Consider the following 14077-nt stretch of genomic DNA (forward strand, 5'->3'; position numbering starts at 1 on the left):
TGGGCTTCAACTCGTTCACTACCTTCAAATGCTTACCACCTCTAATTGCCTACGTATCTCACTATCACCAAGCTCCTTACCTTGATAGCTTTTTTCTTGCCTGGAGGGACATTCTCAGCCTCCTCATGTTCACGGGCTCCCTGCATCAAGTTGGTGTAATTGGCCATGCGGTTGAGCAGGGAGGACACCTTGGGCCGGGTGTCCATCTCCTCCTGCAAAGTGGAAAGGATGGCAGTAGACATTAAACTTAATATGAAAAATATCCTAAGGCAAAAAACCACTAGTCATTAGCATGGTTATAGTAACTTGGGAATGAAGACATAGGAAAGCAGAATATGAGAGAAATGAGTTGGCTACAAGCAGGCTGGTGTACCCTTGGCATTAAAAAAACCCCAACTTATACGTCAAGAAATTCTGAATTCTGCAATCTGTATATTACATTTTGCTAAATTAGGCAAATTTGAAATCATTGATCAATTTGCATCTCCTTCCTCTGCCACAGGGGTGGGAAAACTTTCTCCCCACACCCCGTGGGCCTACCTTGACAGGTAAGCAGGGCCACCCTTGTCGATCTTCTGACACTGTGATGCTGTGGGGTTGTTAGCTATTTTTCTGATTTATGCAGAGTGATACAGAGGTTTCACCCTCAAAGCCCTAGGGATGAAGTAGATTCCACACACAATACTCTGAAGATGACTCTTTACTGGCAGGATGGCCACTATTACAAGTTACTATACATATATACTGAGTTGGATACATTGTATTTCACTCTCTTGAACCCATGAGAGGCTCTTCTTGCTTCTAAAACTCCTTTGAAGCAGTGCAGAAATTATAGCTTGTCTGTCCTTACCAACTCCTCCAGCAGTATGTTGTTGGAGTCTCCACGCTCAGCAAAACGGCAAAGCAACCAACCTCCAACTCCCACCCCTCCTATCACTACCGAAGACACATACAGGCTCACTTTTAAAGGGAGTTAACCAATTAACAAAGCAATGATTTAGCGTTTCTGCGACCTTAATTGGAGTCACAAGATTTTGCAGCTGTTACATTACATTACATTACATTACAGAAGACCCTCGGGTTACGTTACTCTCGAGTAATGTAAACTTCGGGTTGCAAAAGTGGCAGACCTGGAAGTATTTTTCCAGGTTTCACCACTCATGCATGTGCAGAAGTGCCACCTCTGGATGCAGATTTTTCAGGGTGCCCATGGACCCCAGAATGAATTAAATTTGTATCCAGAGGGTCCACTGTGTATTGGTTTTCTTTTCCCCAGCACAATTTATTTTTTTGTAAAACACATCTTCTAACAAATACAGTAAAAATACTAACAAGGCCATCCTCCCCACCTGTCAAAATCAGCTGGGGGCTGGTGGGGAGGCGGATTTGATTTGCCAGTGCATTCAGTCCAGTAGGACTCAATACTCTGATTACCAGTTGATGAGCAAAGGGTTGTATTCTGCTCCCTGCAGGGGCCTGCTTTGCCAGCTCATTCCCCACAGGGGTGGGGTGAGAAGTCTGTATTGCCAGTGCATTCACTGCAGTAAAGTGAAGCAGCCTCCATCAGGATTGAACCTCATCACCCAGTAATGTCAGCTGATTGGCAAGTAGGTGCAGCTTGGGGGAAAAGGTCTGATGGGCCAAATTGGACCCTCTGTGGGTCAAGATTGGCCCATGGGCCAGAGCACAGGTGCACAACCTGCGGGCCTCCGGGTGTTGTTGGACTACACCTCCCATCAGCCCTGATCACTGGCTAGCTGACTGGGGCTGATGGGAGTTGTAGTCCAGAAAAATCTGGTGGACTGCAGGTTGTTCACCCCTGGGCCAGAGATTTCTCACCCCTGCCTATACATTTTCAAGTCCATCGCTGAAGCTATGAGAGTTAAAATATAACCTTTAAAAAATAAAAAAGAGACGTAAGATTTCCAAGATGCAGTTTCCCATGTCATAGTTCCCAATGCTTTGCAACTTTTTCTGTGTTTTTGAGGAATTAAAAACAACAACCATGCATAGCCTTGGGAAACAGAGCAGACATAATAGCAGCTATCATGAAAGGTTATAAGGAAGGATTTAAATCAGTGTTCGAAACTCCCATTGTTCTAGGTGCATTTTGCAATAGGGAATTTCATTAGCGCAGGCAGTTTCTGAACTCTAGGCACAGCACTGTGCCTAAGATTTCAGATTAAAATTGCTGAGTGGAAGGAAAAGAGGACCTTTTTCTGCCTCCCCACTTCCAGCTACTCTCTGGAAACTGGAGAAGAGACCCTCTTAAGAATTATTAGGGGAGTGGGCGGGGGAAGGACTAGACCATGTGAAAAATGAACATAATATTTTAGCTGCAGTTTATTCATTTTTAGCTTTGTATTATTGTTATTGAAAAATCGTGCCTAGACATTCTATTGTTGCACCTATAACCTAGGTTTAAGGTGCCATTTACAGTGGTGCCCCGCAAGACGAATGCCTCGCAAGACGAAAAACTCGCTAGACGAAAGGGTTTTTCGTTTTTTGAGCTGCTTCGCAAGACAATTTTCCCTATGGGCTTGCTTCGCAAGACGGAAACGTCTTGCAAGTTTGTTTCCTTTTTCTTAACACCGTTAATACAGCTGCGACTTGACTTCGAGGAGCAACTCATAGAACGCGGTGTGGTAGCCTTTTTTGAGGTTTTTAAAGACTTTGGTGATTTTTGAAGCTTTTCCAAAACTTTCCCGACACCGTGCTTCACAAGACGAAAAAAATCGCAAGATGACAAAACTCGCAGAACGAATTAATTTCGTCTTGCGAGGCACCACTGTAGCTCCTAGTTTTCATATCTGTTTCTAACACCGATTAATACATATATGGACACATATAGTGGAAGGAAGGAAGGCAAAAGGCAGGAAGAACTAACCCACCAACAATGATCTCACCTCAAAAAGTGCCAAATTCTTGTCAAAGAATTCATCGCCATCTTCGTAGTTGATATTGTTGAGATAGGCATTATGAGGATCCTTCTTGTGACCAGGATCTGCAACAAGAGAGAGATCAAATGGAAGGAAAGGAGTAGTCCAGCAAAGAGTTAGTGCTGTGCATACATTTAGATTATTGGAGCTCTATCAGGGCAGTGGGAAAAGTAAGAGAAACACCCTATATCAAGGCGGTCCATCATGGCCTTTTTGGTGGCCTACACCCAGCCACAGCCCTTGCACTGCCTTCAGAAAGCAGATAAGAAAGGTGCTGGGATTCGGGAAGGGGTGAATGAAGGTTCAAGGACCCTGACAGGACTTTGTGTCCCCTTTCCAAAGCCCAGAGCCTCACTTAGCGGGCCTTGGGAAGGTAGCACGCACAAGGCAGTATGCAGCTTATGGGTTCCCTGTCAAAGTACTCTTGCAGTCCACTTGGTATGAAAAGCTGCACCCCCTCCTTACCCTAGATCTTTTCAGATCATGAGCTACTTGCCTGCTCAGTTGCTGACACTAATTTTTACCACAGGGCATTTACGATTGTCCCCATATGAGTTGGGTCTGTGGTGAGCAGCAGGCAAGGGGTTTAGGTGAGAAATATGCTACACAGAGATAAGGAATCTGAGGGTAGCAAGATCATCTGGGTAATACTGCTGTCAAGCATTCACTTCTCCTTGCCTTATACCATTGCCAAGACAGAAGGGAAAGGCAAGGGAGTCCCATGCAGCTTTGGAGGTTCTTTCCCCCCCTGGTGTTTGGAAGGGCAGACAGACAGGCAAGCAGCCAAGTTTAGCAAACTTACATGCATGGTTGTGCTACAGCCTCATATGGAGGAAAAGTTCCCTCAAATGCAATAGTTTGAATTCACCAGTAAGGAAAAGGCTAACAAGCACCACGGCAATGGCAATTTGCATATTTAAATTGCATGTACTTGAAAGCTGTTTGCCTGTAAGTTTCAAGAACAGGTTGTGTTCCAAATTAAAGAGGGGCATGTTGTACTCCTCCTGTAAGGTTCTTATAAGTGCTTCAGGTGTGAAAAGCTGTACTCAGTCCTTGAATGAAGGTTAAAAATCACAGCAGTTTTAAATGCTAACAAAGTCTGTGTATACATCATGTATCTAAAACACATTTAATTATTTTTTTTAATAAATATTTATTGAAGTTTTCACAATATTACATAATGAAAAAGAAAAAAGAAGAAATAAAAAACAATTAAAAATAATTCCATCTTTACATCACTTATCTTTTATTTACTTGTTTCCTGGACCTCCTCATACCTCCCTTTTTTGTATTCCAGTTCAATTTATTAGTTCAGCAATTCCTTTCCCTCCTTATTATCCTGATGTTTAATCTTAATATATTATAACATTAAATTTTTACCTATTAAAAATCCAATTTTTCCATATTCTTTTAAACCATTACCGCTAGAAACCACTTAACTTCAATCCAACATCATTCTAACATTCCTTAATTTTGCAATATTTCTGTAAATAATCTTTAAATTTCCTCCAATCTTCTTCCACCGACTCTTCTCCCTGGTCTCGGATTCTGCCAGTCATTTCCGCCAATTCCATGTAGTTCATCACTTTCATCTGCCATTCTTCCAAGGTGGGTAGATCTTGTGTCTTCCATTACTTTGCAATAAGTTTTCTTGCTGCTGTTGTAGCATACATAAAGAAAGTTCTGTCCTTCTTTAACACCGATTGGCCGACCATGCCCAGGAGAAAGGCCTCTGGTTTCTTCAAGAAGGTATATTTAAATACCTTTTTCAATTCATTATATATCATCTCCCAGAAAGCCTTAATCCTTGGGCACGTCCACCAAAGGTGAAAGAATGTACCTTCAGTTTCTTTACATTTCCAACATTTGTTATCGGGCAAATGGTAGATTTTTGCAAGCTTGACTGGGGTTATGTACCACCTGTATATCATTTTCATAATATTCTCTCTTAGGGCATTACATGCCGTAAATTTCATACCTGTGGTCCACAACTGTTCCCAGTCAGCAAACATAATGTTATGTCCAACATCTTGTGCCCATTTAATCATAGCAGATTTCACCGTTTCATCCTGAGTATTCCATTTCAACAGCAAGTCTAAAGCACATTTAAAGCCACCCTCCACCCTGAATCCTGGGAACTATAGGTTACCACTCATAGAGCTACAAGTCTCAGCATCCTTAAAACCTATGGCTCCGATTATTTTTGTGTGTGTGGAAGGTGCTTTACATGTATGTTGTACACGTAGCCTAAGCTGAGCTGCCTCTTTATTTGTTTACAGTCCTTTTTGAAATTTTACCATACTTTCCAAACTTTATGTGCAACCATGAAAGCTAAAAACTATACCAACTGTCTCAATGTTTGAGAATAAGGAATTCCAATCTCTACTTGTACCCTGCTTTACTAGCTGCCTTCATTTCTCTCCTACCCCATCAGATCCATATATCCAGAGACAGAACCGCAGAGACCTGGTGCCCATTCTCTAAACCATCAGCACATGCTAGCCCCTGAACTCTAAATCTATCTGTGCCATGTGAGAAAACATCCCTCTCTCCCCTCCAGCTCCATCTCACAGAATGCAGATATGTAAGTGAATACTCTAGGGCTGGGTGCTCTTCAAAAAATTAATAAATCATAGAGACAGGCTTGTCCGGAAGCAAGGAACCACAACATTTATTACTGGGACCTACCCAACAACCCTGAGACATGGAATCTTGGCATCTGGCTGTGCTGGATTAACACCCCACCCTGTTTCCCTCAACTTTCAGAACAAAGCGGATAATAAAGCTCAGGAGATGTTTCATCCAGTTCTGGCTACAGGGGTGAGAAAGCACTGATACAAATCATGGCAACAGGCCAGCTGTGTATGGGAAAAAGCAAATGAAATTAATGGAAATTATTTCTGGGGTTTTATTAAAAAAAAAGATGCAGAATCCATTATTCAAATCAAGTATGAGGCTTCTCTGAATTTTTATTATTAGATAGCATCCTCAGTGTATAGGAACAAGGAGTTCCTGAGTACTTCATCAGCTTACCCCTGCTTACTATGTCTCCAGGGTACTTTAAATGCACTAACTATGACATACCAGAGATAACAATCCTGCTACTACTTATGCAACCGGCTATTCCAAGTCAAGAATCCTTGATCTTTACAAAGATCATTGGCTGTCTTTAAACCATCAAGGATCACTTCCTCAAATGTATAAAATACAGCAGTCAGTTCAAAGGTTGTTATTCTGGAACAATCAAGTAAAGCAGATCCCTGTTAGGACAACACTTCTTATTGTTAGATGTGATATAGGTCTGAATTCAATGTCACCTCGATCTTCAAACAAGAGCACTGTAAACAGAGAGACGGCTACCATCCCTTGGTGAAAAGAATTTAGGCTGAAATTAAATGCTATAAAAATCTAGTTTGAACAAGAGCATTCCAGGAAGGTTTTTGCCTAAAGCAGTTTTTCAACAGCCGACAAAAATTACCAGCAAGTCTGTACTTGCTAGCAATTTATGGCTTTTAAACAATAACTTCTGTGAAGTGCCCTATTCATCTGGATAATACTTGCCACAGGCAACCAGTAGAGTGGCTATCTACAGGTCTGCCCTAGAGCACACACACAGGGACATTTGTGCCTTCAACATAAGATGGTTACACACATATACCATTTTCTTTATTAGTCATTCTTTCTCACACATGCATTCACACAGAGAACTTATTTTTCACCTGTCCCCTAGTAATGGGGCACATACACCTTTGTCTAACAATGGGCAACACTGATAGACACAGGAGACATATATACTGCACACACACAAGAGTCCTGTAATACTGTACCTAAGAGCTGATACTGTTCCCCTGTGACGGAAGTTTGACTCACATCTGAAAAATCAAACAGAAAACGGGAAAGAAAATGAATAGCAAAATAAAGGGAGAATGAGGGAATAAAGTGATGGGCTAAAATTTCTCTCTCCCACTTCCCCAAGATTCAAAAATGGCTTTCTTCCCCCGCAATCACAATCAGCAACAAAAATGGTAAGGAGTAAAAAAATAATAGTCTTAAGCTGTGATTTCAAAACAAGAATAGCTGCAACGGGGTGGGGGGAGGAAATGTAGAATATTCATAAGTCTTTCAAGTAGCATAGAAAAGTATTTAGGTATCTCCTTTCCCTCCCACACACCATTGAAAACACTCTGTAACTCAAAGGGGAGAGGAGGGTTTTTTCCCCACCAGGCTTTTTTCAGTAATGGACAACTGGGGAAAGGGGGTAATTTTTTGTGTTGAGAAGGGAAGCCAGCAAAATCAACAGGACAGAATTATATCAATATCTCCCCCTACCCTCTACCACTATTAAGATATGTTGATTCTGTCTCTGTGAATGAGCTTTGTTTCATGTGCATAGTGGTTGTCACTTGTGACCACTAGCTAGCATCCTCTCCCCTCCTCAGGACAGAGTGGTTTTCTATAGCTTATGACTTGGCTGGCCTGCTGGAGTGATCAGATTGTAGGGGAGGGGAGTAGTGTGGCTGGAACTCTGGGGTCCTTCAATGTTGTGAAAATGGTGGTGGGAAAGATCAACAGCACTCTTATTACAGTTTAGACATGCAAGATGGGTGTTGACTTCTCCCCAATATCTTCTCCACCTCTGAATTTGATTACTGTTGACTGGGCTATGGGGGAATCCCTACCCACCCTCTTTTTTATTCAGATAAACATCATTCTATGTATGTTTGTCCTTACCTGACACAGTAATTAATGCAGGAGACTAATTCCCTACTTTTGGTTTTATTTTCCAAAGTCTTCCCTTAAATTAAATAAACAAATAAAATAAAATAATAAATAAAATAAATTCCCTTTAGGGAATGCCACACTGTCTCCCTTCTTTATTGATCTGCCTGACTCTGTGACAAATTGAGCCTCAAATTCTCTAGAGAGGTTTCTTGTAATAAAAATGCAAACACTCCAGACCCAGAAGGCAAAGATTTGGTAATATAAAGGTGTAGCGGTGTCAAACCCATTTAACAATGAATTTTTGAGGGGGGGGGGAAATCACAGCAACCTGATTTGCTTGAATCATTTCATTTTATTACCTTAAAAACGGATTGTGATAACCAAGGGAAGGAGACTAGAGACAGCACAGTGCATTTTAGGGTAGGCATAGGGTTTCCATCTCCAAAAAGTATATGAAAAATCGGGAAGGGGTTAAAATTGACTTGAATCCTAAAGAAAGACCCAGCAATTCAATTTAGGGGATAGTTGCAGTGCTTTTGCATCAATCCATTCACGCCTTCTGTGTACTTGCAAACAGCAGCACAAAACCATTCATAAAGTAATTTGAAGGGACTCCCAACCTGCTCTCCCAAGGAGGACACAGGCCCATTCACTTTTGTAATTTTTTATGTTTCAATAAGTTTTGTTAATACAAGTGTGCTGCTGCAGCTTATATTGTTTATTATTTTGAGATTTTATATTGCTTACTGTTTATGCATGTTTACACCTTATGCCTTGTGGGTGGGCCTGGTATTGGCAAAAAGGTGCAAAAATAATAACAAGGGAAGGTATGGTAGAAGCAACTATTTATTTTTAAAAGAGGAGAAAGGGGTGGGGAGGCAGTTACATGTTTTCTTCAAAATGTAAAGACACGTACAAGGTCCACATGAATAGAGCTCCAAATGGTGCCTTTGTCTGGGGCAACAGCATGCAGTGAGGAACAGGGGGATGCAAGGCCATGGGTCTAGCTGGAGGCCAGCAAATTCAGTGAAGTGCATCACACCTATCAAGGCCTGCAAAGTGAACATGTGGGGGATGCCAGAGTAGACAGCAGATCATTCAGAACAGACAGATGGAAGCAAAGTCTGTTGATGAGGGATCAAACACAAATGATGTGTTTCTGTTCAACAACCTATCTTTGCTCTTGTCAACCACCCCACTCTTGGCAATTTCCCCAGTCCTGTTGGCACCATTCAACTTCCAGCAGCAAAAGCATCCTTTGTTTGTTGAGTCTACACTCAGTGCCCTACACAGAAGGCATTGTTTCTGTTCATTGTCTGGATAAAGGGATTCAAACTGCCTGGGATAAATAGAGATTATATGGAGAATCCTGGGATTTGGACATTTCCGACCAGGAAGGATGTGTGTACATAGTCTAGGTCTGACTAGAAGTGCACTTCTGTTTTTTTCCATCTTGATAGCAGCACAATAATGAGCAAATCCTTTTGAGACTGTGGTATTTTGGAGGGTCAGAAAAAGGGTTTGAGCTTAGGATTGTCATGCTGAGGGCATGCGATTGCATTACTCAGCCTGGGAGGTCTAATGTTAAGAGGCTTGTTTCTGCCCTTCATATTCCATTCCAAGGTTAACCTTAGCCCCTAAAATAGCTATCCATAGTAGTTTTTAACTTCCAGGTTTCAAAAAGCCCTGCCCTTCAATTCTGACTCATTTTACCAAGAGGTGAAAGACACCATTAGAATGCTTTAAGGTGTGCCACAAAAAGGGAGTTTCTCAAAGCAAGCTTTTGTGTGGAATGACAACCTTAATCTGTGCAAATGGCAAAAATTAGGGATCCAAGGGCTAATAGTTATTCAGAACCACTACATCCGTAATAAAAAAGTGATTTGAAGAGTACACATTTTCTCCCTCTTTGTGCGCGTGGTGAAAGGAGGTCTTTATGATTCTTATTTTATTTAGAGGGACAGAACAATGTTATTTGCCCAAGGCCAAAGAGGTGCTCTCTCTGCCAGCTCAACATCAGTTTGACATAGAACACGTTTTCAAAATCCCAGTGAAAAGGCAAAGGACATTGGCTCCCTCAAATATAGTAACTGTCAAGTTTGTGCGTGTTCAAGATAGAGATGAGCTCTTGTGCAAATTCCGCCAAAAATCAATGGAAGCCCCAGTGAAGAGGGAACAGAAGAATATATCTTTCTTTCTGGACTTTTCCAAGGATGTGATTTAAGCGCACTCTAAATTTGTTGACGCAAAGCCCTTCCTAGGACAAAGAACGTGAAATACTACATTCAGTTCCCGGCAAAGTTCTGTATTTCATATTCAGGTCAAACTCACAAAGCTTTGAATTACTCCCTTAACTAACTAATAAGAGGATACACTGTTCAAGATATTGTTTTGCTAGTATGGGCATTCCACTAGTAGATTGGAGTATAAACAGTCAGCAGTGAAAATCAACAAGAGAACGTTCTATATCAGGTATAGGCAAACTCGGCCCTCCAGATGTTTTGAGACTACAATTCCCATCATCCCTGACCACTGGTCCTGTTAGCTAGGGATGATGGGAGTTGTAGTCCCAAAACATCTGGAGGGCCGAGTTTGCCTATGCCTGTTCTGTATCACCTGTTTATTGACTAGTGAAGCAGCACTACCACTTTTGAATAAAATATTAACAAAGTCAGAGTCAAGCTGATAGGAAAGGAGGAGGAGGAAACTGATCTCAGCCCACTCCGGAAGTCATTCTTTTTCTTTTTCCATTTGGATTATTTTTTCTGTTTTTATTTTCAAAACTAGTTAAATTGGATAATCTGTTTTTTCGTTTTCGTTATGTAACACTAATGTGGTAGGGGATTTTTCTCTGTCTCTCCTTATTTTTGTTCTGTTTTTTGTCTTCACTTTTTTATTCTTTCTTTTTCCCCTCTCCTTTCCAGAACAATAATAATGAAATTGCTTGGTTATGGCTATTATTATGCATACAAAGCCAAATTATATAGAGAGATATGTGTAAGGTATTTGAGGTGTATGAATAGCGGGCCAAGTAGGAGGCCAAGTAGGCAGTGAAAGCAGCACATCTAGGATGACTCTCTTGTGTCTGTTTAGCAGCTGCTACAACCTACTATGAGCTCTTGGAATAAGCTGGTATATAAAGAAAAGTCTCTTCCCCAATGTGAAGGACTGCCCACCTACACTTCCCTCCCTCCTGTGGAAATGAAGGATCAGGTCCTTGGTCAGCAGAGATTGCTGGTGGAGAACAGTTGGGAACTAAGCCAGATAGGGAACAGATGGGAAAGGTGCAGCTGTTGGCAGGATGGTTCAGAGTTCCTACTAGCTGCAGAGGAAAGGTGGGGGCAGATAGGGCCTGAATGGAGTTTCAGTTTGACCAGAAGCCCAGAAGGGAGAAGGGGCTGGGAAGGAACTCAAGGCCTGGCAGGCTAGAGGGTGAAGCGTAAGGCATCAGACTATGCCCCGCTGATTCTTCAACAAGGAACTGCTAAAGGGCATTCACTGGAGGAACAGTGTGTGATGTAACGCCCTGTCCCCAATAAAAAAACAGTAAACTGAACAATCCCATGGTTGTAGCTATTTGTGCACATGTAGAGGGACTGAGCACACAGACACCATGCCTTTTGATGAGTGAGGCAGCATCAGAAAGATGAATAGGGTGGGCACCAAGAGTTTATTTAACCTAGGTTGCCAGATCACAGTCAGCTCTCTCAGACAGAACCCAAATCAAATCATCTGGGCCATTGTGCAGCACAAGAACCTTACTGTCAGTACCAAGAGCAAAAACACAAAAGTACATGCCATTTCCAGGCCTCTCAAACACAGCAGCTGGTTTTGCAGACAGCAAAATGCACAGCCTTTAATTACCATAGTCATTGACAAAATTTGAATGATATTTTCATGAATAGGGCTGGTATCCAACTATGTAGCTGGCAGATCAGTAGCATTGGTACCACCTCTTGTTCGCATGTCACTTTCCAATTGCAACTGTGTATAATTCAAGTACAGTACATTTGATCACACAGAGGAAAGATGAACACACAAAGAGCATTAAAGTAGGTTGCTGCCAATTGTCAATCCTGTAACTAAGAAATTCCTAACTAACAAATCTACTTGCCACTTTATTCCTTCCTAAGTAAGAAAAATGCCCAGGAGTCTATGTTCTTAATTTTCCATCTTCTGCAGCCTGGAGTCCTGCTTCATTCTGGGTTCAGATCCCTACTTTATTAGTATAAGATAAATCAATGGGTGGCATTAAGCAAGCCGTTTGTCCAAGTTTGTAAAATAATTATTATTTATTGAATTAATATACCGTCCTATACCCGCAAGTCTCAGTGTAGTTCACAGGATAAAATCAGAATATAAAACCACAAAGTACATAATCAAAATAAAAACAACAACAACCCAATAACCCCCAATAAATGGGAATAATAGTGAGTTACCTTTTTGGGTGATAGGGAGAAAGAAGGGGGAGACAGACCACTTTACAGACCAATGTTAACCATTTCTAGACCAACAGCAATATTAGGTGATAAATAAATGCTTGGTGTATTACGAACATCATCACATCCACTTCGTGTAAGATTCCTTTCATTCTTTTATTCATCCATTTTATATACCACCTTTTCTCCCAAGGATCGCAAAGTGGTGAACATGGTTATTTCCTTCCCATTTTATCCTCACAAAAAACATGTGAGGAACGTTAGGCTGAGAGACAACCCAAGGTAAGTTTCATGGATGAGTGGAGATTCGAACCTTAGTATCCAGGTCATTGTCCAACACTCTAACAGTTAGAAGTAAAAACCACAGACAAAACCAGTGAGACTTTTACAAAGTGGTTTTAATCCACATAAAGTGGTTTTAATCTACAGAACAAATAAGAGACAAAGCTGTGAGAAAAAAGTTTAGTTTAACAAATCAAAGGTTTTGCTGGTGCTGAGAGAAGGATAACACTTTATAGATAAACTATTCAGCCCAATTCCCACGTGGCAAAAGCAAGGCCTTACTAATAATGGAATGGAGAAGATAATGGAAAAGAACAGATATACAACCATTCTTAAACTGGGACCAATAAGCCCTTTCTTTATTTCTCAAGACTCAAAGCAACAACAAAACATTTAGATCATGTAGATCCTTATGTATGTAGAACAGCAGCTTCTGCAGAGGGAGCTATCAGCAGGCTTGGCAGAACTCCAAGGTTTGCAGAAATAAATAAATAAAATGGGAATGGGGAGACACACCCAAAATGGCTTAACAATGACATGCTCAGTTGTCATAGAATGCTGGCTGACTCTTGGAGGGGCAGGGATGGAAAACCACCAGTCAATAAGGGTAATAGAGCAGAGTATCGTGGCTGGAACCTCAAACAGAAGCACTCCACAATGCAAATGTGTTGTTGCAATTCCTACTCATACAGTTAAACAGGAATCACAAGAAAATTGATACTGGAAAGCAGAAAGACAGTGCAGCATAGAAAAGAGTGTAAAGACAGCAAGGTGCCTGGCAAACCTACTCTAGGAGAAAATGTTACACAGGTATCACCTGTTTGGAACGGATATTTGGCCACCAGCTACATGCAACATTTGTGAATGCTAGAATGAATGCAATCCTAAAGAGATAAAGAAGGGGATATCCTGAAACTTTGCTCAGAAGGTGAGATGCAGAGCAGCTTTAAGGGTTTATTATGGTACTAGAAAATGTTGTTGCTCAATTCAACGTTGTTCTGACGTCTAGATGATATTCCTAAGATTGCTTGGGAATCAGAACCTATAGTTTTCCGTTGTTCTAGACAGCTTTCCTATCCGAGAACTGAAAATAGCACCTAGGCGTCCTGGCTTTGTTACTACTGCGTGGATCCCCATTTCCTTCCGAAAGTGGGACAGAGAGCTCAGACCTGCCGCCAAACCTCAACAGCCTCCTCTAACCATTTGATTATATTTCTGTTCCACATCAGTAATCAGCCCCCTGGCATTCAGTTATTATTTGACTAAAGGTCAAACCAGAGAATTCTAACAAAGAGTCTACCATTGGATAGAAGGTCAGGTGGGAGGAATGTGAATTAAAGCAACAGAGACAAAATTAGAGGAGTCACAAAGGCTGCCTACTAGCAGACAAGAAAGGGAGAGTCTAGTAGCACGGACTAAACATTACTTCTCTGTATCAAAGTTTCCCAAGTAAAAAGTGGGGGGGGGGAGGAGAGAGAAGAGGGAGAAATCTCAAAGAAAGAGATCCAAGCTAACTTGCTTACCTGACCCGGCAGTCTCATTAGGTTTCCAGATCTGCCCTGTGCTGGCTCTTTTCTGCATGCTGATACGGAACGGAAGGGGGGGGGCTCCTTTCCCCCTTCCTTCTAGGAACATCCGAGGCCCCGCTTATTCCTATGGCCCCGCTTTAGCCAAGCACAGACCTCCTGTTACAAT

The 14077-nt window shown here is 41.6% G+C and overlaps 1 protein-coding gene across 10 annotated transcripts in view; it reads right to left on the minus strand.

Annotated features, from left to right (window-relative positions):
* Positions 1-14077, minus strand: part of SLC12A6 (solute carrier family 12 member 6) — a 51818-nt gene that overhangs the window by 11660 nt on the left and 26081 nt on the right. For 4 of the 10 annotated variants that reach the window (XM_083471104.1, XM_083471101.1, XM_083471103.1 and 1 more), the window contains exons 3-5: positions 6767-6811; positions 2907-3004; positions 81-212 (exon numbers count right to left, since the gene is read on the minus strand). In XM_083471104.1, the coding sequence (XP_083327230.1) occupies positions 81-212; positions 2907-3004; positions 6767-6811 (275 nt within the window). Of the gene's footprint in view, positions 1-80; positions 213-2906; positions 3005-6766; positions 6812-13905; positions 13962-14077 lie in introns of all 10 variants that reach the window. The other 6 variants (XM_083471109.1, XM_083471102.1, XM_083471110.1 and 3 more) reach the window with 2 other exon arrangements.

The sequence above is a fragment of the Podarcis liolepis genome (genome assembly GCF_965112155.1).
Source record: "Podarcis liolepis genome assembly, chromosome: 13".
Taxonomy (NCBI): domain Eukaryota; kingdom Metazoa; phylum Chordata; class Lepidosauria; order Squamata; family Lacertidae; genus Podarcis; species Podarcis liolepis.